The 26,940-nt window shown below is 33.3% G+C and overlaps 1 protein-coding gene across 4 annotated transcripts in view; it reads left to right on the top strand.

The window, feature by feature from the left end:
- Window positions 1–26,940, top strand: part of TBCK (TBC1 domain containing kinase) — a 224,137-nt gene that overhangs the window by 101,463 nt on the left and 95,734 nt on the right. For all 4 annotated transcript variants that reach the window (XM_058721731.1, XM_058721729.1, XM_058721732.1 and 1 more), the window contains 5 exons: window positions 392–454; window positions 1,193–1,319; window positions 2,502–2,552; window positions 3,870–3,953; window positions 13,524–13,609. In XM_058721731.1, the coding sequence (XP_058577714.1) occupies window positions 392–454; window positions 1,193–1,319; window positions 2,502–2,552; window positions 3,870–3,953; window positions 13,524–13,609 (411 nt within the window). The remainder of the gene's footprint in view (window positions 1–391; window positions 455–1,192; window positions 1,320–2,501; window positions 2,553–3,869; window positions 3,954–13,523; window positions 13,610–26,940) is intronic.

The raw sequence follows: 26,940 nt of genomic DNA on the forward strand, positions 1-26,940 counted from the left end.
AAATTTCTCAAGGGATGACTACCCCCCCTTTTTTCTTTTTAATTTCTTCATGAAACTTACTATGTTTGAGATAACAATGAATAGAGCATTAAGGCTGTGCTGTGCTGTGTTGTGGAGACTGGAAGAACAGCTAAGCATACTCATTAGCTGAGTGACTCAACATATTTGTCATTTGTGTGTATAATTCAAATGTCTGCCTAAGCAAAATGGCATATTATCATGGACATTCATCACAGAATGTGATTTCTAAAATGATGCTTTGGGTTTGAATGTGCATATCTATAATTGGGTGTGTTTTCAAAGATAGATGTTTATAAAAACTATATTTTGCCTAAGTTAATAATTTATTAAGGATATGATGAATTAATATATCTTCTCTTATTTTTTGCAGGGGGCTATCCATGCCAAATACGATGCAATTGATAAAGACACTCCAATTCCTACAGATAGACAAGTATGATTTAGATTTTCTTAAACAACCTAAGATAATTCTGCCAAATCTTTAACTTTTAGAAGACAGGAGGAATTTTCTTGAGTAGGAATAATCAGCAGCCACTATATGCATATGGTGGTAGAGTAAGCATAGTTCTTACTAATTACAATTTATTGAGTTAGAACTGTTCCTTAAAGGAGTTTAAGTAACTTTTCCTAATAATTGTTATTTATTTATTTATAATTTTTTTTTAAGTTTTAGAGAAAGCACAAGCAGGGGAAAGAGGCAGAGGAACAGAAAGAGAGAGAGAGAGAGAGAGAGAGAGAGAGAGAATCTTAAGCAGGTTTCATGCTCAGTGCAGAGGCCGATGCAGGTCTCAAACCCATGACCCTGGGATCATGACCTGAGCCAGAATCAAGAGTCAGATGCTTAACTGACTGAGCCACCTAGGGGCCCCAATAATTTTACTCTTTTATCTGAAGAAATTGCCCTTTATTTAGACCAGCTTATAAAGGGAGGTTGTTTGAAAACTATATTAATACATACCTTTTCAATAGAAATGATCTGCTTTTTTGTTTAAGTATAAACACAACTGTTTTGGTGTTTCCAGAGGACTAATATAAAATTTAAAAACTTCAGAAACCAGGGTTATGTAGGTGGTCTGTTTTGAAATTCAAGATGCAGTCTTCCTTTTTGTTATCTTGGGTTTATTGCAGATCACTTTATTACAATTCCATCTTATTGTTTTTGCTATTTTAGATTGAAGTGGATATTCCTCGTTGTCATCAGTACGATGAACTGCTGTCATCACCAGAAGGTCATGCAAAATTTAGGCGTGTATTAAAAGCCTGGGTCGTGTCTCATCCTGATCTTGTGTATTGGCAAGGTAACTTTTTTCTCCCAATTATTAAGACTCTTTTCGAAGTATTAGGAGCATGTTGAATAACTGACAATTTAAAAAATTAAAATATCAAAGTATCCTTGGCTTTGAAGAAAGTTGATACTGAAGCTATGATCTATTTTTTGAGAGAATTTTTTGTTAAACTTTGTCTAAATGCCTACTAGATATTATTTAAATGCAAGATATTTAATGAAACAATTTGCCATAATGTTTATTAGGAGAGTAGGAACAATATTTTGTGCTATTGGGATCTTTGGGGTACTTTTCTTAATGCTTATACAAATCATGAAATAATATTATACTATAAATAATTTGGAGCTAGTTGATATTCTTGGCATTTAATGATTTACAACTTTGGTTATCATGGTTATTAGATATTAGGGAACAGGATGTCATCCTAAACTGCTCATTTAATTTATCTCTCCTGTTTTAAATAACCTTAATATTTCATATCCTTGATTTTTAGCTTTTCTCATTATTATTTTTGTAGCCATTGATAAATTCATGAATCAGACACCCATTCTTCCTTCCCAGTTCTATTTTTTAAGTTGTTATGAACAGTAGTTTTTATATTTTATATCTCAATTTCTGACTGAACTTAAAATGAAGCTATTATTTTTCCTAGCCTTGTCCATTTTAGAGTTCCAGATCTTCCTAACAATTATAGACTTATGTACCTTCCTTCAGCATGACAACATATGAACAGTAGTATTATCAATAAAAGAAATACGTAATATGTTTGTATTTTACTTCACAATTTTTAAAAGAATTCTTTTCATCATCCCAGAGAAACTTGTAGGACAAATCTCCATCTTCAAGATAAGGAAATATGCTTGGAGATATTAAGTGATTGCCAAGATCACACAGGGTCAGAAATGGGACTGTATTCTAAGCCTCATATCAATTTTACATTTTTCTATCACTGTGTGTCTCTCTCTAACTAATAATATTGATAATAATAGCTGATTTGTATTGGGCATTTACTATGTACCAGTCATTATCAGTTACTCCTCACAGTACCCCATGATGTAATCTGTTTCTGGATGGATAATACTTATAATGCTTAATCTACATAGCAGTAATTCAGGGAGCTGAATAAGGTATGTACATATGCACTTATACTGATTTATGTTTATTGAATTCTTTCCCCCAACCCCTTCCTATCAGGTCTTGATTCGCTTTGTGCTCCATTCCTATATTTAAATTTTAATAATGAAGGTAAGCCTATTTATCATTTAAACAATCATTATACATATTATTCTAAAATATTTTATTCATACAGGAAAGGTTTTTGTTTTTGTTATAAGGTTCTTGCTCTCTTTACCTGGTAGATACTGTAAATTTCAGACATAATCTGCTAGACTCACTTTAGAGGATGTAAAGGATTAATTTATTACTAGGGTTTTAGTTGTGACCAGGCAGTAACTAGAAATTTAGGGAGAATCTGATTATGAATTCATCTTCTTTGGTGACCACTTAGTGAAACTTTGGAGAAAAACTTGACTTCTTTGGAGATTAGCTTTAGTCTATATATACTTTCTAAGCAGTTTGTAAAGAAATCAGTAGTGCTCTTGTATCTCCAAAGCTGATCATTTCAGTCATTCCTTGATGAAGACTTATCCTTCCTCTTGAACCCATACAGTACTTTGTATTTCTGAAAATTTATCTTGTGTAAGTTTTGTATTTTAGTAATTTATACAGTAATATAGTAACCCTTTCTTTGGTTCGCAGCTTTTTTAAATGGTATGTTTTTTTTTTAATTTCCTGCCCCCCTCTTATAATGTCTCTTTTATAGTAGGATTCTCAAAAAATATGTTAAATTTAATTGATTCTAATCCCCAACGATATCACATACAGAGACCATTACCCTATAGAATATGAATCTCTAGAAGTCTCAATCTCAGAATCTCCATCTTCTCAAATTCTATTTCATATGAGAATTTATAAAGATTTCAGGAATAGAGATAGCACAATCCCAGAAAACTAAAATTTCACTATTAAAATAATTTTTAAAGTACACTGCTCTTCAAAGTCAATATTCATTAATCTAGACCAGAGATTTTGCTATGTTTAGTTAAGCAAAGTCTAGTATCACATGCATCGATCCTAGAATAAGAGATCTGTCTTTGAAAGAATAATTTATGACTAGAGTTCCTAAATCCAAAGTTCTCAGACTCTTTTGTTTGTATCCAGAAAAATAAAGGATCTTAAAGTTGGTATAGCTCATTAATAATGATCATTTTTAGAGATTTTTTTAAATTATAAAGTTCTAAGTAATGAAAGTTTTTATTATTGTGGGATGATTGCCACACTAGTTTGAAATTAAAATTTAGTAGGGTGGCTATCTTTTGTTGTCCAAAATGTTTTCTTTATTTTTAAAGGATAGAGGGTTTCCCCCACCCTTAATTTTGTGTTTCCATCAATTGTTAACATGACTCTTGTTTAATAGTAGATTCAAGGATTATGTGCTGAGTAACTGCTCATCATTTGCCTCATTAACTAATTTACCGTATATCTTTGCCTATTCTTTCTTAGCCTTGGCTTATGCATGTATGTCTGCTTTTATTCCCAAATACCTGTATAACTTTTTCTTGAAAGACAACTCGCATGTAATACAAGGTAAGCAAATGTCTTTCCTTGTTTTTTTACAGAGAAAATACTTACGTCAAAGGACCAATACTCAATTAAATTTATGAATGTGACCCAATAAAATATGATGATAATCTATCACTAAAACCCATTAAGAGACCATTAGGTTTAGTCTTTCTACCAAATCCATAAAGAATTACAATATTGTTCTAATGACTACTATAACCAAAGACAAGTATGTTTTATAGAAAGGAAGGTGCTTTTTGCTTTTAGATTAGTTAGTAAAGCCATATAACTTCAAGAGTCATGTAATGTCAACTTCTGAGAATTAATGAAGTTATGTATTGTAAGAGCGTATCTTTTATTAATTGAGATGTGTTCCATACTTATCTATAGTTTCCTTATTACCTTTATCAGTGATATTTATTATAGAATTGTCAGTATACTCTTTAAGATTCCAGCAATACCAAAATGAGTGGATTTAATAACACCTTGAATTATACTAAGAGATTTCAGACGCTATACAATGCAAATAATTTGTCAAATTGTGACCAAAACAAACTGAAAAGATTAAAGGTAGAAAATATTTAGGTGAGTATTTGTATATCACAAAACGTGATTTCTTAATCTTCAATTAAGTAAGAAATAATGCTGTTATTTTTTTTTAAACTAACATGAACCCATAATATTAATTGGTCTCTCATATATAAGGGCCTGGAAATAATTCTTTTCCAAATATATCAGGCTTCTGTTAAAGCATAGTGCATAGCTAGATGCCTGTACTTTAAGAAAGATAAAGGTATTTGGAGAGTCATCAAAAAAGCAATTAAAACAGAACTTATCAAATGCATTGGCTAGCTCTCAGAGGACCATATTAGAAAGCTTCTATTACATCGGGTTTTCTTTTGGTTTTGTATACCTCCTGTTTCAAAATACAGAAATGATTTAACTCTAAAAAGTTTCATTTTTCTAGCAACTATTTCATAATACAGATGAATGGATGTGTTTTATATTGATAATGAATTTCCAGCTTGAAAAAGATGTGTTTTTATACTTTGACTGTAGACTTCTTTAATACACTCTAAAAAGGCTTATTATACAAATAAATAAGATCTTGTTTCATATACAAAGATAAAGAGAAACCATAGTGTACACAACATGAATTTGGAGGAACTAGTCAGAAAGGCCCCAAATATCCTTAGTTTGTTAGATTAATCAGTAATGTATTTTAACATTTAATACTGTAATGAAAAGACTATACAATTATTTAAGGTTTATTTTTGTAAGTGTTAATTTTCTGTTATAATTTCTATAAATTTGTGTTTGAAATCTTGAATTGGTAACTAATTTTAAAGCTTTTCAAAGCTATGATAAATGTTCTTTAATATTATGTAAATGTTTCATGTATATTTTCCCAGGAAACAACAGCCAAGGTGTTTATTTGTTCATTTTTTGTATTGACCATATATGTTACATAAGAAAGAAGCAGTCTCAATTAATTTAGTGTTCCAATAATTAATTGTTCTGCACTGACTCTGCCAGGCACTACTAAAGGAATAGAAGTTCTTAGAGTTAGTAACATTCAGTCCTTTTCCAAGGGATTTCATAGCCCAATATAGGAAATAAATGTGAAAATAACTACTTATAAGTCAATGAAATAAATGTGCATACTACTATATTAGCACAGAGGATGAAGTTGGGGAGGTTATTTTATGGTATGTTTATTTTTTTAAACTGTCTTCTTTTTAGTGGCAAAAGGAAGAGATAGCATGTCTAGAAAGGTTTCATTAAAGAGGGATATTTATTTATGAATTTGAAATCTGAGTAGAAGCTTGCTTGGTGAAAAGGGAGATAGATATTCTTTAATTTTTTTAATACTTTTTTTTTTTTTTTTGAGAGAGAGAGAGAGAAGGAGGGAAGGAGGGAGAGGGAGCATGTGAGCGTGAGTGGGGGAGAGGCAGAGAGAGGCACGCACAGAATCTGAAGGAGGCTCCAGGCTCTGAGCTGTCAGCACAGAGCTGACGCGGGGCTTGAACCCACAAGCTGAGAGATCATGACCTGAGCCAAAGTTGGATGCTTAACTGAGCCACCTAGGCAGCCTGGGAGAAAGATATTCTTAAGACAGAGAACATGTAAGAGAACTGCAGTAAAAAGTTCCAAAATGGGTTGAAAAAACAATGAGTAGACAAATTTGATGCCTGAATTCCAAAAGAGAGCTAAAGAAGGAGCTGAAACAGTATACTGATTATTGGTTACTAAATTTTATGGAAGAACAATGCTTTATTTTTCTTCCAAATGTTTATTTTAGGCTTGGAATTAGAAATACCCAGCTCTCATTTTAGTGTTTTCCTTCTTGGTTTGTCCTTTCCTCCCCTTTTGTTAGATGGTATTTTAAGCTTTAAACTTAAAATTAACATTGATTTTTGATTGGCATAAGTAACACATGAACACTTTTTTCCCCACAAGTTTTGGAAAAGCCTTAGATCATGTAAAGCCAATCAATTCAAAAGCTAATTGTAGAATTGCATATTCATTTAGTCATTTTATTGCCCCTACAGAAACCAGAAGTTTCTATATTCAATAGCAACTTTAAATGTTATTTGGAAAAAATATTTGTTTCTATAATTATATACTAATAGAACTCGAAATATTTTATTTAAAAATTTCTAATAAAATATAGTATTTACATACTCATCACAGTCTAAAATGCTTTGTCTCTTAAAGAAGAGATAAAAGTGATCTAGTCAAAACATCCTGTTTTCCTTAATTGTATACCATATGATGTGTCCTATAACGTGTTACCTCTAGACATTTTTAAAAAGGTTAAAAATTTAATTACTTCTAGCCTAATGGGACATACTTTTTTTTGGCAGTATCAGATTATCCGCAGTGGTGTTACTATTGAGTTATAAAGTATCAACACAGGATTTTAAAAATAAAATAGTGGTTAAACAACTCAGGGTTGGACCTCTAACTAAAGATTACTAAAATTTCTCTTAGATTCAGAACATTAGAGTACCAGTTGGATTGAAAAAGGTGGAGGGATCTGAAAGGGATAGATTGGTTTCAATTTCAGAGATATTGGAAAACAGGCTTATAACTCACAGGAAAGACATAATGTAGGCTATTGAAGAGAAAAAAAGGCAGCTTGAGTCCAGTGAAGAGAGGCAGCCATTTAATCATTAAGAATGGGAACTCATCCTTTGTGGAAAACCTAACTATACTTTAATGTCATTTTGCATTTAAGAAGGGAATAACCCAGAAAACTGGCCTATAAACTTTTACTGTTCTTTGAAGTTATCCTGCTCTGTGTTGTTCACCAAAACAGCCATTGGAATTTTGCCATGATGTTAAACATTCTTGTACTGTTTATAAAACAAAGGCATATTCATACTTGGACCAGTTGGAAGATGTGGTTCCTACACATCAGAAAGGGAAAGGAATACAGAAATGCCATATAAACTTAGGAAATAAAACTGGGTGAAAATTTCCCCAGTATTCTGTTTACCTGTAAGATGTTCCTAAATCCTTTGGGGGAAAGGATGTTATCTTCTTCTCTGTAATGTCTAACATTTAATGTAGTGCAACACATAGCCACAGTGGTTATATAACTAAATTGGATATTTTTCATAGTTAAAAGGTACACTAAACTGCACCAGACACTGAGCCTAAGGCAGCAACTGGGACTCTCCCACGTAAACTTCGATGTATGGTCACACTGCACATAGACATTCAATAAGTTTTGGGGGAGAGAAGGAGGAAGGAAGATAGACTAAAGTCTGTTATGGTCTAAAAACAGGAGTATAATATAAATCTCCTTATATGTAACTACAGTATAAGTGTTATGCATTTAGGAAAATGGTGCATTTCTTATTTTGGGTTGAATGTACATCTTTGTCGTGGATGGCTTTAATGATAGGATATCGGGAGATAGTAGAAAATACATTGAGTGTACAGCCTTGCCATTTTCAAGAGTGTCTTGCATCATGTGACTAAAGAGATTTTTTTTCTGAGACTGAAAATATTCTACCTTTACTAGAAATATGAAAACCATTAAGTGAGTTTGTTTGTAGATTTAGCAGAGCAGGGTACGTATGCAAAAAATAGCTGACAAATGTAACTCTAAAAATTATCTTTCTCTTTTTTTTAACCTTTTTTAAACCTCTTCCTTTATACACATAAAGGTTGATACTTGTTCTTGTGACTTTACGCAGTAAGCCAAATTTTACAAGTAGCAAACTTTGTAATGGGAGATCATCTAATTTGTCAACTAAAATGTGCCCAAATGAATTTATTTGGTGACATTCTGACTCACAGCACTCAAAAGAAGTCAAAGTTATTTCACTGCCAATGAACCCAAGAGTTTTATGACTCTTTGCAAATTTATCTATACTTAACCATCTTCAAGGTAAAACGAGCAGTGAAAATAACAAATAGTTACAGAACTGAGAATGTTGTTTTTGATAGGTGAGCAGAGGAAATCTTTTGCTTTAAATCTGTCCCCTATCATCCTTCTTCTTTCCTTACCCTGGCTAAGAGAATGAAAGAAGAAAGACTAGTCAGAAAGGAAAAAATAAGGATATCCATGTGTGGAAACTTTCTGAAATTTCATCCTGTATCCATTTTATGAAATTGTTTTTGAAAACAAACATGACTTATTTATAAACAGCTACACAAAAATATGATACTGTCATATGAAATCCTTACACTGTCATTTAAAAGTATGTCATAAATTAAGCTGTTTTAAAGGAAAGGTATAATAATTTTTAATTTGGAGGGATTAAAAGGGAAAAGAATTTTATTTAATATGTCACTGCAAAAAATAAAAGGTATAAAGTTTCATTAAAACACAAAAACAATTTTATTAGACATGATTTGGGGCAGGAGTGCAACATGAATCTTCACTTGAAGTTTAGGGGGAATTTGTGTAAATATTTTGATTTTCATGTTAAAGAATAACATTTACCCTTACATACATCACCTGTTAGTTAGGAAACACTATTTAGGGGGGTTATATTATGGCTTTAGATGTATATCTTCATTATTAGAAATCACAATTAGAATGTTTATGAACATTATAAGAGTCAGCAGTAATATCCTTGAAATTCTTTGTTTTATTTTGACTACTGGTCTGTTTTTCTGTACTACCCTTAAATTCTCTGAGGTTGATTTCTAAATCAAAGGACATATGCACTTCAGTTTTTTTTAACTTACTCGGGAATTTTTAAGTGCTTTTTTTTTTTTTTTTTTTTTTTTTTTTTTTTTTTTTTTGAGAGACAGAGAGAGACAGAGCACAGGTGGGGGAGGTACAGAGATAGAAGGAGACATAGAATCCAAAGCAGGCTCCAGGCTCTGAGCTGTCAGCACAGAGCCCGACACAGGGCTTGAACCCACAAATTGTGAGATCATGACCTGAGCCGCAGTCGGACGCCCAACCGACTGAGCCACCCAAGCGCCCCTTAAGTGCATTTTTTAAATAACTTGAAATATCACATAGTGCTGACTTCATCAGTTCTATCATATCCCACCTTTAAAGAAATTTTTGTAAATGTAACAAACCATAGTATATCTCGTTCCAAAACTTGTCTCAAGCAACCAGTTTGTGCCAACCTTGTGACTTTCGTTTCTATATGAGATAATACATAGTACATAATAATATATAAACATGTATACATATTTATTTGTATGTATTTTATAAAAAATACATATATATTTGTATTTTATACATATATATGCAGTTGTAACACATATCATTAATCCAGCTATTGGTATTTGGCAGAATGCAAGGAATATGTTTTCATGATGGATTAGGTTTCTTCAGCTGATCCTTAATTAACCATGTAATACCACATAATAATTATCTTTTATCAGGTTCAGATAAGAATGATATTTAATAAACTGGAGCATATCTATGGAGAATTTCTTGAGGCACAGTTTTTCTGGTTTAAAATGAAATGTGCTTGGGGCATCTGGGTGGCTCAGTCGATTAAGCATCTGACTTTGGCTCAGGTCATGATCTCACAGTTCATAGGTTCAAGCCCTGTGTCGGGCTCTGTGCTGACAGCTGGGAGCCTGAAGCCTGCTTCAGATTCTCTCTCTCTCTGCCCCTCCCCCACTCATATTCCATCTCTCTCTCTCAAAAATAAACATTAAAATATTTCTTTAATGAAATGTGCTTTTTAAAAGTTAATAGCTGTATGCTTTCATGAACATATTGTTGAATGCTTATGATTATTGGTATTGCATACTTCTAGCTTCTGGGTAAACTAAGACTGTAAACATACTATTGCTAATTAGAAGTAGAAAAAAAATTTAAAGTTAAACCTGGAAGTTCCCTGGGGTATTGGGGTCTGACCTGAGTTTTCACTTTAATCTGTAACTCTTGAAGCTCATGTGAATTATGCCTTTCTTGTTCTTAGAGGAAAAGATGAGACAGTGTGTAGATAGAATGAATGCTATTGGTATAGAATAAACATGAAATCAAGAAAAGTATTAATCAAATACCTATTCTTTACCTAGAAGCCATGGGTAGAAGTTCAAATTAGATCTGAAGTTTGGCTTTATCATGGTATTGAATACAGCACTGCCTCATCTTTTCTTTGTGGCCCTTCTTGATGCTCCTCTTTGTAAAATATGTACCATTGATTACAGGTAAATAATTATAAAATTCATTAGAATTGGTCATTAGAAGCAGGGGTTTTTTTGGTTTTTTTTTTTTCAAGTTTTTATTTATATAGTGTAATATTAGTTTCAGGAGTAGAATTTAATGATTCATCAGTTACATATAATACCCAGCAGAAGCAAAGTTTTAATTGAGGAAGAGAGGGGAAGGCTACTTATACTAACAGATTATCAAGGATTTAGTAATATTTCTTGAAATATTAAAAATACGGTACTTTAAGAACTAAAAAAAAAAAATCAGACATTATTTTTATAGGTTATTTTAACCCAATAATGGCTTTGAAAAATAGATCTGCTACTTTATGGAAGGAAGGAGTTGAAGTTAAGAGGAAACTTTCATTGAGTTATTGTCATTTTTTTTAAGGTATGGGAAGTACTTTATTTCATCATGTGACACCATATAGCAGTCATGTTTATAGACACCTAATGACAGTGTAGATTTGTTTTTTGTTTTTTGGGTTTTTGTTCTTTTTTTTTTTAACGTTTATTTATTTTTGAGACAGAGAGAGACAGAGGATGAATGTGGGAGGGTCAGAGAGAGAGAGGGAGACACAGAATCTGAAACAGGCTCCAGGCTCTGCACTGTCAGCACAGAACCTGACGCGGGGCTTGAACTCACGGACGTGAGATCATGACCTGGGCCGAAGTCGGACACTTAACCGACTGAGCCACCCAGGCGCCCCTGGGTTTTTGTTCTTAATGTTTACTTATTTATTTTGAGAGAGAAAGCATGAGTGGGGGAGGGGCAGAGAGAGAAAGAGGGAGAAGGAGAGAATCCCAAGCAAACTCCATGCTTTTAGTGCAGAGCTCAGTTAGTGACTCAGACTCACAAAACATGATATCATGACCTGAGCTGAAATCAAGAGTCAGATGCTTAACTGACTGAGTCACCCAGGTACCCCACAGTGTAGATTTGAATAGTGGAGTGCTCAGAAATAGTAGTATTAGTGGTTCAAGTATTGACCTTTATTTGATAAAGGAAAACAGTTTTGATAATTAATTTACCAGAGTTTTAAAATGCAATTTTATATAGTTCTTTTTTTTTTTTAAAAGAACTACTGTTTTCTCCTTCCCTTCCCCCATGGTCTTCTGTTAAGTTTCTCAAGATCCACATATGAGTGAAAACATATGATATCTGAGGGTGGACGGGGGGGGGGGGGCGGTGGCGGGGGAGAGGGAAAATGGGTGATGGGCATTAAGGAGGGCACTTGTTGGGATGAGCACTGGGTGTGCTCATTACGAACGTCTCATTCCAGCATCATACTGAATTCCTCTGCATCTTCCATATCATTTCCAGGGGAATCCCTAGGAAGTAGTGAATGTCTGTCTTCCTTCAGAAAGATACAGATAGTCTGAAATTTTTCTTACCACATTCGCCAATATTCCTACAACTCACATTTTTTGTGCTCTTTTGAAATATGCTCCTTTTTGGCACAGCAGAAAAAAACATACCACGAGGTATCAGAAAGCCTAAATTCTGAACCTGGCTATGTCATAAACTAGAGAAAAATCCTAAGTAGGTCATGAAATCTCCCCAGCCCTCTGTTATTAACTGGAAAAAATAATTCATATTCAGTCTTTTATTACCATTTATCTTCACAGTAACCATTAGATTTAAGTAAGGCAGCATTCTACTCATTTTATAGAGTTATTGTCATTTTAATCTCAAAAAGGGGGGAAGAAAGAAGTTGAACTTGTTAAAATATGTGTTAATTTTGTGTTTTTACTTAGTAAAAATATGGTTTACTTGCCCTTGAGTTGATCGTTGCCAGAATCCTGTTTAGGTTAAAACATAGTAAGTAAATTGACAAAATAGTAATTTGCTGAAAGAATGGAAAAAATAAGGAAATATTCTTTATATTTCAACTGGACTTTATGAATTACAATAGGATTAAAATCAACAACAGTATTTTTAATTGCCTACTGTGTGCCTGGTTTTTCTATGTATATTTATTTATTTATTTTGAGAGAGAGAGTGGGGGAGGGGCACAGAGAGAGGGAGAGAATCCCAAGCAGGCTCTACACTGTCACTGCTGAGCCTGATGTGGGGTTGTTTCCCATGAACCACAAGATCACGACCTGAACCAAAATGAAGAGTCTGAAGGTTAACCTGCTGAGCCACCCAGGTGCCCCCTGTGTGCCTATTTTCTGATTAACATTTGTTAATTCTTATTCCTAAATATGCCAAATATGGAGCCTTAGATGGAAATAATTTAGAACTGGAACAAATGCCTATATCTGTATATATAAACAGATTTGAAGCATAATTATTCTACTCGTGATTGCTTATAAAGTGTTGCTCTTGGGGCACCTTGGTGACTCAGTGGGTTGAGCATCTGAGTCCTGATTTCAGCTCAGGTCATGATTCCAGGGTCATGGGATGGAGTTCCATGTCAGACTCTGCACTGATTGTAGAGCCTGCTTGATATTCTCCCTGTCTCCCCCTACTTCTCTACTGCACTCATGCTCTCTCTCTCTCTCTCTCCCTCTGCCCCTCTACCCCACTCATGCTCTCTCTCTCTCCCTCTAAAATAAAAAAAAAAATGTTTTTTAAGTGTTGGTCCTTATTTAAGTATCTCTTCCACTTCGGGAATATACAATAAATCAAGACAGATTTAATATTGCTAGAGAAAAATGTATGTTGAATTTAATAGGAAGACATTATGTATAATCTATGATTCAAGAAATGAACTGATAGTTTAGAAGGCAGAAAATAAGTTGTGCCATAGCTTTTTGGTATGTTTAATAATTAGCAGGAAGTGATTAAAGTAATAAAACAGAAAATTACCTATTAAAGTATATTTTCTTCCTAGAGAATTTAAATATCATTCAAAATGTAAATAAAGCTGTAATTTATATGAATTTAGTGTCTTTGAAGTATTGTGTAAAAATGATGATTGTTTTATATTGTCATTTCAGAGTATCTGACTGTGTTCTCTCAGATGATTGCTTTCCACGATCCAGAGCTGAGCAATCATCTCAATGAGATTGGATTTATTCCAGATGTAAGTACTTGGTACATTAATAGAACATGAGGTAAAAAATAAAGCAGAAATTGGTAGCACAGTAGAGTACTGTTTTTAAAGTTGTGTTGTCATAAGAAGTCCTTATGTCTAAACTAAGTACTGCTACTAATTGCAGCCTTCTGTTGTAAAGTTTCGGTGATTACCTTCCATATTCTCACTTTAAGTAAAGGGAGAGTATCTTATTTTTTTTGGCACTATCACGTTGTCTTGAAAAATCCTTTAGTGTGAGTGTTGTATTAAACTGCCGTAAGGGTTTTCACTTGGATTTTATGATATTCAGGCTGCTTTTGAAGAAGTAGGAAATTTGAACTTCAGTGAGTTTTTAAGTAGCTGCTTCTGTGTTTTTCTTCATATATTAACCTAAGAAGCTTTGCCAGATTTTGGCTTACTTCATTAGCTTCTTAATGGTCCATGTCAACCCAGAAGTCAGAATTGATTCTTAAAGTTTAGCCATGGTGTAGCTTAACCTATTACTCATCTGTGGTGTGTGACATGGAATCAAACCTCTTTTAATAGTCTTTTGGAGTAGAGTATCATAGGTTTTTATAAACCTCAAAAAAAAAAAAAAAAACTTCTGAGATAGAGATCTCTTTATTCCATCTTAACTTTCTTTGTTTCCTGATCATGCATTTCCCCTTGAGGCTTATATTCAGGGACCAGTATATTGATGTTAAGATTAGAGGTGAAAAATGTTTATATTGGCACATTGAACTAATGTATTTAAAGTGTTAACAATAATACTTATGGTATAAATTCTTGCAGAGTGCTTTGAAGTTTAAAAATATTTTCGTAAACATTATTTCATTTGATTCTCAAAACAAACCTGCAAGGCGAATGAAGCAGATAATTTCAGCATTTAGTTGATAAGAATTACAGTGTTTGAGAAGATAACAAAACTAATTAGTCACAGAACTAAAATTTTACCTTACATCATTTGACAAGCCTCTGCCCCTAGTCTGGTTTATCTTCCATTGGGAGAATAGAGACTAAAACATAGGTATACTTACTCCTAGTTCATTGCTCTTTGTATTGTGCCATATATAACTCTGTGATGTGATCAGGCCTATGGCAGCCATTCTTAACATTTATGGTGTCATTTGCTTCTAGGTTTCTGGAGTAATAATACCTTTTATTTGAGTGTATGGTTTATTCAATGAGTCCTCCAAAAAAGAACATATACAAATTATAAAATAGACAAAATAAGGACAAGCCCTATAATTATATGGAGATAAAAGACCTTATAAAAAATTAACCAGTATACATAGTATCATATTAAGTATTCATTTTATATAACCCCACCTTTCTTGTTTCACGTTGGGAGATAAAAGACAAAACTACATTAAATATTATGGCTGGAGATGAAGAAATTATAGAAGAGCTGACTGCTGAGTTGGTAATATTTGAGGGAAAAAATACTAATGGTTAAGACACAGACTAAAAGAAGGGATAATTATTTTCAAAGACCTCTCTTGAAAGCACCTAATTGTGCTCAGTAGTAAGCAGAAAATGCCATTGGTTCAGGCAGTGTTATAGATTGACAAAAAACATTTATGCAGAAAAGTATGTATGGAATTACAAAGAAAGCCTGATGAAAGTTTTAGACATACTATAAATATAGACAGTATTAAGAAAGGAATCACAAAAAAGAATATATAATTTATATTTGCTTTAATTAGGAAAATTGAACTTTAAATAAGTATGGTCTGAGGAAGGTGAGCAAAAAACATTGTTAAAATGTAATAATGTGAACATATATTATGTACTTACTGTGTGCCAAGCACCGTTCCATCCTAAACTACTCATCGAATCCTCACTAGTTTATAAATGTAATTAAACAATGACTATTTAATATTTATACATAAAGTCAATTTAGGAAAGGCAAATAGCCAAATGGGAATAAAATGTTAGCCAACAATAATATCAAAGATAAGAGCAGGTGAGAACTCAGCTTAAAAGTATTATAATGTTTTTGCCTTATAGGAGAGGAAAATAAATATACTCGTTATATATTAAGTCAGTGATCTTTTCATATCTGGGATATGATTTCACTTTACGTAAAAGCTAATAACTGAGCCTGGTACTGTTTCATGGGTGGTGGCAAGAAACTCAAGACTCCTGGGTCAGAGACAAGGAACATTGTGACTCATAGAACAGCAAGCAGCAGGAGCATTAGCATATTTGTGTTGGTTTTCTAACCATACATACATTTTCTAATATGTTTGTATGAAAACAACCTTGGAAAATATAACCCAGAACAAAGGACAGCCAGTGTTTCCAGTCACAAGAAATGCAGAAGTAGAAAATGCATATTAAAATTTTAATGATAATCACTAAGAGAATAGAAAAAGAATGTATAACTTCAAACCAATTTCAAGGGGAGGCAAAGAAAAGTCAACCAATCCTGTAAAAAATAGGAAGACCATAGAAAGAATATAAATTAATTAGATTGCCTAATAAAGGTATTGTTCAGATATTTTAAAACATCCATCTATATGCTATTTGTAAGAGATAAAAATTTAAGGGTATTGGTCAAAAAAGGAGATAAAAAACATAAGTCAGGCACATACTAACCAAAAGAATACTAATGCAGTGATACTAATATAAACTACTAAAACAGAAAACACAAAACAGACCCACCCATAAATAGATTTTGACAGAGATGCCTCTATAAATCAATTAGAAAAGAATGGATTATTGAATAAATGGACCTGATACAATTGGGTAACTATATGGAGGGAAGGTGGGAATCAAAGCTGACCTCACACCTTATGTAAAAATAAGTTCTAGATTGACTAAAAAACCAAAATATGGAGTGTCATATTTATTATTTACACCTAGGAAGGAATTTTTACAGAAGTTACAGAAAGTATAAAACATAATATTTAAAAAAGAGAAAATTAGAATTGAGGAATGGTGGTACAAAGTAGCTTTCCATTCTACTGATAATGTATTATTTTTTTTATTTTAATACTTTCCAAGCAGTTGTCACAAAGTATTATTATCTGTTAAATAATATCTTAACTCTGAGTGGAGAGTACATTGGTGTTTGTTAAATGCACTGCTACATGGGTTGAGTTAATTATTCAATAATTCAATAATTTATATATGATATCTTTGATTTACGCTTCCCTCTTTATTATGACCCCATCTTAGTGGGGCATTTTTGTGTAATTTCTTACAAAAACTCCTTAATACTAGTATTTTAATGAAATAATATGGATTTATACATGTACTGTGATTAACCTTAGGAGATATTCATAAGTCATGTGGGATGAGGGACAGTTTCTTGTATGATGAGAATATCTAGTATCTGGCAAATGCTGAGCCTCAATGGCCCCCAGCCACTGATTGCCTGTAGTAATCCCCTAATCATGGTGACAATTAAATGCTTGCATGTATTTCTGAAAAATGACTCTGCATATATTTCCAAACACCCTCCAAAGCATGGTTCTTTCACTATTGGGAATCCTGGGGTAAACAGAGAAATGAGGGAAAGAGAATATAGCTTAACCTGGAGAAAATTTGCTTTTCTGCAACTATTTTCTTGTCTCAGAGAACAAGCAAAATGAAAGGTATTTAACAAAGTTAAGATGTTAACAGAAGATTGTTTTTTGATCTCTTACCTTGTTCTTTGTTTTGTTGTATTTTGTTGGCCTGTTTCTCAAGTCTGTAGATAATATCAAAATGTTAAGACTGTTTTTAAATTTAATTTTGAAAACAGATTTGATATTTTTAATGTAGAGATTGTTGACAGTGAAGAGTGGTGGAAGGTGTGTGATTGAAATGGAGAATTTTTCTAACATTTTTCTTTATTAATTGATAGAGTTCTATTAACAAACTAATTTTTAGTTATTTTTCATTAGTTTGTACAGCATTTTTGTTTTTTGGGTTTTTTTTTCCCTTGACTTACTGTCTTCGGTTTTCCACCTTTAAAATAATTGCTTTGGGGGGCGCCTGGGTGGCACAGTCGGTTAAGCGTCCGACTTCAGCCAGGTCACGATCTCGCGGTCCGTGAGTTCGAGCCCCGCGTCAGGCTCTGGGCCGATGGCTCGGAGCCTGGAGCCTGTTTCGGATTCTGTGTCTCCCTCTCTCTCTGCCCCTCCCCCGTTCATGCTCTGTCTCTCTCTGTCCCAAAAATAAATAAAAAATGTTGAAAAAAAAATTTAAAAAAAAAAAATAAATAAAATAAAATAAAATAAAATAAAATAAAATAAAATAATTGCTTTGGGGCGCCTGGGTGGCGCAGTCGGTTAAGCGTCCGACTTCAGCCAGGTCACGATCTCGCGGTCCGTGAGTTCGAGCCCCGCGTCAGGCTCTGGGCTGATGGCTCAGAGCCTGGAGCCTGTTTCCGATTCTGTGTCTCCCTCTCTCTCTGCCCCTCCCCCATTCATGCTCTGTCTCTCTCTGTCCCAAAAATAAATAAAAAACGTTGAAAAAATAAAAATAAAAATAAAAAAAATAAAATAATTGCTTTGGTGACTTTCTGCACCTCTAATAATAGAGGTGAAGTTCATCAAGGGCAAGGGTGGGCACTTTTGTAATAATATCCAAAACTGAGTTGCCCGCTCAATAACTAATCCTATCAAAAGAAGCCCTCATTAATCTTCTGTCATTGAAATGCAGGCTCCCATTGCAGAAAAGATTGTGATTTCTGGCTTCTTGCCATTTGCTGTGGGTCACAGAACTCTGAATATTGAGCACTGCTGGAGCTTGAATAGTTAGGAATAGTGTGCACTGATGTGATGCTTAGATTATGTACATCGTGGTGGTTACGTGATTTACATATAAATAGGGTAAGTAATGTGTATTTGGCAAAATCGGGGTAGGGTGATTTTTATCATTTTTTCTTGGTGTATGTTTCTGCTTCTGAAAATATACCAGGCCTTTGAAATGAGAACAGGAAAGTATGTTTCTTCGTTCTTAAGGAAACTTTTTTTGAAACACTATGAATAGCATTCAGCTTGCAAATTATGAAAAGTTGTCAGGTGGCCATTAGTAGAAATGATAAGGGCTGTATCTCAGTCCTATATGTGCCTTTTGAACCTACTGTCACTGCTAAAGATAAAACTAACAAATTCGGTGATAAGACAATCCATACACTTCAGTACACAATATAAGTGTTTTATGCATACTTCCTATTTTGTCTCATGAAAAATTTAAAAAGATACTTAAAATTACTAATTTTAATCCTTCACAATAATACGACTATTACACTATTACACTTTAGTGCCACTACCTTGATTTGTAATAAGTTTTATCTACCTGTGGCTTTGCACCATTAACACAAATATTAAAGAGTAAGAAATACCCTAGTATTATTTTGAAAACAGCTTGGGATATGTAGATCCCTGAAGAGTCTTGAAGGTCCCCAGGGGTCTGTGACCACAATTTGAGAAAACCGGTATAGAGAGAAAGCACTCAGACACTGGTGTCAAATGTGCCAGGGTTCTAATCCTGACTCTTCAACTTACTAGCTAAATACTTAAGTTAGTTTCTTATCCACAGTCCTATTACTGTTAATGTTGATTATAACAAATCTTACCTGAAAGGATCATTATTATGATTAAATGATACATATAAGCTGTTCAGTATTCTTTCAGGTACACAGTGTTAAGGAGTTAGCCATTATTGGTGTTCTTGTTCTACTTAGTGTTAGAGCCTGATTACGTCCTGTTTCTTTGGTTATATTAGTATGATTTACATTTAGAAAAGCATGTTATTAAAAGCATACTAGATATATTATTTTGCTGCATCAGTTAGTGAATACTTTGCCAAAGGCAACATGATACTAATAACAATAAATACTTTCTTGTTCAGGGGTGCCTGAGTGACAGTTGGTTAAGCATCCGACTTGGGCTCAAGTCATGATCTCACCTCTAGTGAGTTCAAGCCCCACGTGGGGCTCTGTGCTGACATCTCAGAGCCTGGAGCCTGCTTTGGATTCTGTGTGTCATTCTCTCTCTGCTCCTCCCCTGCTCATGCTCTGTCTATCTCTCTCAGAAATAAATAAACATTAAAAACATTTAAAAAAAAAAAAAAAAGACTTTCTTGTTCATCTGTCTTGATGAGATTGCCACTCACCACTTTGAATATTAACCTTTTTCATTTGCTTGATTTTTAAGGTGTTTTTCTATCTCCCAGAAAGGGCTACATGACATGTGTTAAAGTCTTTTACTGAAGATAAATTAATTTTGTTTGAAAAATTTAAAAAGTTTTTCAGTACTTAATGAAATAATTGAAAGTCACTCTGGAATTGAAAAGTACCTAATCCTTCCCTAAATGATACTGTGGATCTCAGAACCATTAAATTGTCCAACTGATTTTACTGCTAATTTCAACTTTATAGTTTTTCAGTTAAATATTTGTAAGTCAAGGAAAAGTAGAGAAAGATTTGATACTTATTTTTTTATTTGCTTTTTTCCTTTTTTTTTAGTATTAGGGAATTCATTACTTGCAAAACATAGTAATATAACTAATATAACCTTTTGTGTAGAAGGGAAAGAAAACCAGTCACCGAGTCCAATGGACCTTTTTCATTATTTTTATACGTTTAAGTCATTTTGTAATAATCTATAGGAGTGGAATAAAGACATAGCAAAAAAATATATAGAATCTAGTAGATTCTAGCTTATTTCTGGTTCTTCTCATACCTGAATGTTTAAAACACAATTATGAAAACAAAACATAGGCCTCTAACTTTGTTGGAGAACAGTTATATTTTTTAATAATTGCAAAATATTTTCATTTTAGATATTATGAACACAAATTAGATTGATAAATGTAATGATTTTTTTCTAATTATTTTTCCTTCCCATCACTTTGTAAACACATCTCTATCTTCAGCATTTACCCACTCAAGTTGTATGAAATTTTGGTGCAGAAATATTTTAAAAATTAAATATTGCTCTCACATATCTTTTTAGCAAAATAGAATGATCCAGATTTATGTTGCAGAATATTGTATAATGAGGTCCTTTTCACTGAAAGGCTAATGTATTGTTTACTCTGATTCCTGTGTTTGAGAAAATTCATCTAAGATATCATCATCTGAGCACTCACAGTTTGAAATTTCACTATATAGCCAATGTTACCATTTCACTAGAGTCTCTAATACTACTACAAATCTTCTGATTGGTCTAATAATTGTGAAACATTATCCTCTCTATCAGTTTTTTTTTTTCTCTTTGTAATGGTGGAAAATGAGAAATTCTGAATTCTCAATTGTGTTCATTGAAAACTTAAAAAAAATTATAATGATATTATCTCCATGCATTTTGTATGTTTTCAAAATATGATGTAATGCTTTGGATGATGCAATCGGAAAAATGAAAATGGTAATAGCAACGATTTATTTTAATATTTTACCATCCTTCTAGGTGATTCCATCATTTTTCTGTTTTCTTTTGCTTTTGTCTTTTTTAAGCATAGTTGGGAATAATTGATGAGTGATGAGTTCCTACTTTGACAAAAGAACAAAATTTTTCTCAGTCAACTTTTGTTCTCTTGAAATTTTATACACAATTCTCCATAAGTGTTGCTGTGAAATAATAATCTTATTAAAATAGTGAAAACTAGAATGAAAGTATAAACCCACTCAATGACATAACATAGTTTTCAGGAAATCATACAGAATAGGGTGGAGAAGGATAAGTATACTTCAGTATACTGCAAAGAGAATTTCAGGTAAAATTTCACAGCAACACTTATGGAGAATTGTTTATAAAATTTCAAGAGAACAAAAGTTGACTGAGAAATTGGATAAAAAAAACCAAGTTATCCTTCAAACATAAATGTAGCAAACATGCATTGTTTAAAATTATTTGAGTATAGTTGACACAAAATGTTCCATTGGTTTTAGGTGTAGAGTATATGCATTCTTAAGCATCCAAGAATTTAGGAAGTACAACCCCCATGAGCTTCTCTTAGAGAAATGAAAATAAATATAGATGATAAAATCCAAACAAAAAAGAGTTGAATAAAACTAGGAACCTAAGGAACTGGTTACTCCAGTTAAATATAGAATTAATACTTAACAACTATGTTAGTTATGTAACAATATAGAATTTAGATGTTATAAACTTTAGTAATATAAACTTGTATATAAAATTTGAGGTATTGTGTTGGGATGAGCCTGGGTGTTGTATGGACTCCAATTTTACAATTAATTTCATTTAACAAATTTTTTAAAAATGAAAAAAATTTAAAAAATAAAATTTGAGGTATTGGAAGTCAGAGAAGGGATAGAGAGTATAAGTGTAATAATACTGTAATCTTTCAAAACATAATCAGTAGGTAATACTTCAGCCTGAAGTTTCCTGTTCCTTTTTTAATCAGTTTTAACTGGATCTTTAGAAACTGTTGTCTCTTATGGTAAATAAAGTAGCAAATGTTCTGTTTTACTCCTATTTTTTCTTCAGTTTAAGTATAATTATATATAGCACTTCACAAAATAGCAAGTGTAATATCCAGTTCTGCTATAAATATTTAAAATTTTAGTTATAAATACACAGAAATATATCAAGAGTAATGTTTATCATGTAATATTGGGGGTATAAGTATTTGAGGCTTTACAAAACTTTTTTTAAAACAACTGTAGAATATTTCCTTCATCACAGAAAGTTCTGTTCTTCTGGAATAATCTGAAATTAGGTGCACCTGGGTGGTTCAGTCGGTTAAACATCCGACTTTTGCTCAGGTCATGATCTCAGGGTTCCTGAGTTGGAGCCCCACCTCAGGCTTTGTGCAGACCCTGCTTCAGATTCTGTCTCCCTCTCTTTCTGCCCCTCCCCCCCATGTGCTCTCTCTCAAAAATAAATAAACATTTAAAAAAAAAATAAAGGTTACTTGTTCACAAAAATATCAGAATACATTTTTTTTCTGTTTAATATATCCTAAAGAGTTGTTTTGTGAATCCTGTTATCTTATAGATTTATAATTTTTTTCTTCTCACTCTTGTTCTGTCATAATGGTAGTTATGGAAATGAAGGTAGGTTCTGTATCAGAAGGTATTTGCCCACAGTTCTAAAAAGATAGAAGACGGGGAGTACTGTTAAATGAGAGTTGTTTAGTACTGCTTTTGCTTTTACTACATTTTTTTTTTATGTGATACCCTTTCCCATTCCACTGACTTTCCCATTCCACTGAATTTATCCTGATTTAGCATAAGGCATCATTTTTCTTCATTGTTGAAAAAGATAATAGTCTTTTGAAAATGAGTGGCACAGTGGAACAATACAAATCTTATGGAGCATCTTTAAAGAATTTTCTTTTGTAGCAAGCCTTGTTATACTATCTGTAGCTAAGAGGACAATAGTAAGTCAGACATAGACAAAATATAAGATGCTGTAAAATTTGGAAAGTAGAAGAAAAAGAATTGATGTAAGAATATTTGAAATTTTGTGAGCTCAAAAGTAGCTTCATGGGATTGAGGAATGTTGATTCTGAGAACCAGCAGGAGTGTAAATACTTTAGCCTTATCTTTATTGAGTCTACCTGTAAAACATACGCAGTTCCCAGTGCTTAGGGTTCTCTTCTCTCTACCTTCCACTCCTACCCTCCTTATTCCATAATGTGTGTATCTTTTTTTAGATAGTCTCATAAGACCCCAGACTTTTGGGCTGTTAGAAATACTTTTTTATTACAAAAGCTTCTGGACTTAATAATGATTATTATGTTTCCTATATTGATGTCTGATATGTTCTCTGCCAGGTGTTTTAGATCCATTAACTAATCTTCACAGCTATCCTAAAGGTTTAAAGAGATATATAACTACCAGATCACAAAGTCTAGGGTTTCAAGAAAATATTTTAGAGTCTCTACTGCTGCTAAACAACAATAAAAACCTGCTGATTTTCAAGCATTCTTTCTTGAGTGGCTAAATATTAATTTCCCTTAAGCAGAGCGTCATTGTGAGACATAAAACTAATGGTGAAAATGTATTTTACAGTGGTGGCTTATGGTAACTTAAATGTAAAAATACTTCTGACTTGAGATTAAAAGAAAATATAGTATGCTAATAAGAAGATAGATTAAGAAAATCAAATAGAGGGGCGCCTGGGTGCCTCAGTCAGTTAAGTATCTGACCAGCTCAGGTCATGATCTCATGGTTCCTGAGTTCGAGGCCTGCATTGGGCTCTGTGCTGACAGCTCAGAGCCTGGAGCCTGCTTCAGATTCTGTGTCTCCCTCTCTCTCTGCCCCTCTGCCTCTCACACTCTGTCTCGCTCTCTCTCAAAAATAAACTTCAAATATTAAAAAAAAAAAAGAAAGAAAGTCAACTGGAAGGGACTTCCTTTTATAATAACAATAATAATTTTATTATATTACATATAATGCAAATAAAAAATAAGTTATTTTTATAATACATAAAATTAGTAAAAATATAAATTAAAATATCAATAGGAGAGAGACAATATGCAATATGTAAATAAAAAATTCGGGGCGCCTGGGTGGCGCAGTCGGTTAAGCGTCCGACTTCAGCCAGGTCACGATCTCGCGGTCCGTGAGTTCGAGCCCCGCGTCAGGCTCTGGGCCGATGGCTCGGAGCCTGGAGCCTGTTTCCGATTCTGTGTCTCCCTCTCTCTCTGCCCCTCCCCCGTTCATGCTCTGTCTCTCTCTGTCCCAAAAATAAAAAACGTTGAAAAAAAAAATTAAAAAAAAAAAATTCATTTGACAAAAGATTCATCCAGAATCTTTTTATTTATAAGAAATACTTCCTCTTTTAAATCTTTTATATTTGTATACTTTTACAGCCTGTTAAGCCATAATTTTCTACCCTTCAAAATCATGTTAATGATCCTCCTGCCTTTGTTTTTCCTGTTGATGTTTGTAATTTTGATACTAGCAGGTCATTTGAAAAGACCTCCTGAAATGCTAAATGTCACTATTCTTTTTTGATATAGCTAGGGGGCAGCATTTACTCAGCTGACTCTTAGTCAACTACCACTATGCCAAATCAGGAAAATAATTCAGTGATCTAGAGAAAATAGCTAAAGCATGTCTGATTTTTTTTCATTGGGTCTCAGTTTCCATTTTTAAATCAGGAAAAGTTAATAATATCTCTAAGTTAATAAGACTAATGTTATATATATTTTTATATCTTCAATAAAATATTTCATTATTTAATTGCTTTAAAAAAAATTAAAACCCGAACCAGGATTCAAAATTGTGTTATACTGTCTTTTTCATGTATCAGACTGTAACATGAAGATGTACCAATATCCTAAGAAGTTATTTAAGATTAAATTATCAGTTAATATTTTAAAAGGAAGAAAAGAGAATAAATAAAATAAATAACTGGCATTACAATCTCACAGAATATATTACCTATTTATTTACCTGACTTTAGTTGCTAAGAGGTAACTGGTGATAGTGAGCACCTAAAAGTTGTTATATATTAAAGAAATGTTTCAACTTGAATTAATTATTACTTTTCAAATATTGGAATATGCTTCACTTCACTTATTTCTAATAACTTTTCATAATTGTCAAAGTATAGGCATATAATTCAAATTTTTAAGTTTAGTGTTTTTTCAGTACTTTCCACTTTTTAATATTGAGTATATATATAGATGTATATATTATCCATTATTTCTCATTATTTCATATTTCTCATTATTTCATATTTATTGAAAAATTCTCAAGAAAGTGTATAATCTCATATCTGGATCTTTTAATCTCTCCCTTTCAGTTATCGTCATTATATATTTTATTCTTTCTTTCAACAAATATCTGAGTGCCTACTATGTGCTGCTCATTTTCCTAGGCCCTGGATATGTTAAAAAAAAAAAAAAACACAGCCAAAAACTCTGCTCTCATTGAATTTATATTCTAGTGGGGGGCAGACAATAAAAAGATAATTTTTTTTAACGTTTACTTATTTTTGAGACAGAGAGAGACAGAGCATGAATGGGGGAGGGTCAGAGACAGGGAGACACAGAATCTGAAACGGCTCCAGGCTCTGAGCTGTCAGCACAGAGCCCGACGCAGGGCTCGAACTCACAGACCGCGAAATCATGACCTGAGCCAAAGTCGGCCGCTTTAACCGACTGAGCCACCCAGGCGCCCCAAAAGATAAAATTTTTAAAAAGACAATAAAATAAAAAATAGATAATAAAGATAAATATACTAATAGATATGTTAGATAGTGGTAAGTACCAAAGAGGGAGAAAAAAAAAAAAACAAACTATAGTAGGGACATGGATGTTAAGTGTTCAGGAGAAGAAGAAATTGAATTTTTAAATAAGGTAGTCAGGGGAGGGGAGTAAGGGAATGGGTTAAATAGATGATGGGACTTAACGAGTACACTTGTCCTGATGAATGCCAAGTGATTTATGGAATTGTTGAATCACTATATTGTACACCTGAAACTAATATAACACTGTTAACTAATTGGAATTAAAATAAAAACTTGAGGGAGGGACAGAGAGAAAAGAGAGAGAGAGAGAGAGAAGGAAGGAAGGAAGGAAAGGAGAGGAGAGGGGAAAAGAGAAGAGAAAAGGAAGGAGAGTCAGGAAGGGAGTCAGGGAAAGCCTCACAGAACAACTGGCTTTTGAATAAGTGGCTTTAGGAACTGAGGGAAAGAGCAGTGAAGCAGAGGCAACAGCAAGTGCTGAAGCCCTGAGGTGTAAGCATGCCAGGGATGTTGAAGGAACAGCCAGGGGACCAATGTGACTGGAGCCCAATGAACAAGAAAGGAGATGAGAGTCAGAGGACTGAATTTTACATCAAAATATATTACATAGTTAAGACTTTAGTTTTTATTGTCAGTGGTGAAAAGCCACTGGATTCTATTTAGCAGAGGAATGACACGTTCTGATCTAAACATTTTAACAAGATCATTCTGGTTTTTATGGTAAGAGAAACCCAAGGAGGGGCAAGGATGGAACTTTAAAAAGTTGATCATACACTAAGTGTAATAATCTAGGCAAGAGGGACTTGAATCAGAAAGTTAGTGGTAGGGGTGGTAAGGAGTTGTTACATTCTAGATCAGTTCCAAAGGTAGAGCTAGCAGGATTGCTGGTGACAAATGTACACTGTGGGAGAAGGAGGAGTTAAGAATGATTCCAGAATTTTTTATCTGAGCAATTGGAAGAATAGAGTTGTTCTTAACTGAGATTTGGAAGACTATACTTGAAGGCATAGATTTTGAACAAGTCTCAGGAGCTCAGTTTGGGACATGTTATGTATATCTGTTAGCCATACAAGTAGAAATGTCAAGCTGGCATTTGGATGTGGAGGTTTGCAATTCAGGGGAGAGGTCTGGGATAGAGCTATAAAAATGGGAGTCCTCGCACTATTTATACATAATCAT

This window comes from Neofelis nebulosa, chromosome 3, assembly GCF_028018385.1.
Source record: "Neofelis nebulosa isolate mNeoNeb1 chromosome 3, mNeoNeb1.pri, whole genome shotgun sequence".
Lineage (NCBI taxonomy): Eukaryota > Metazoa > Chordata > Mammalia > Carnivora > Felidae > Neofelis > Neofelis nebulosa.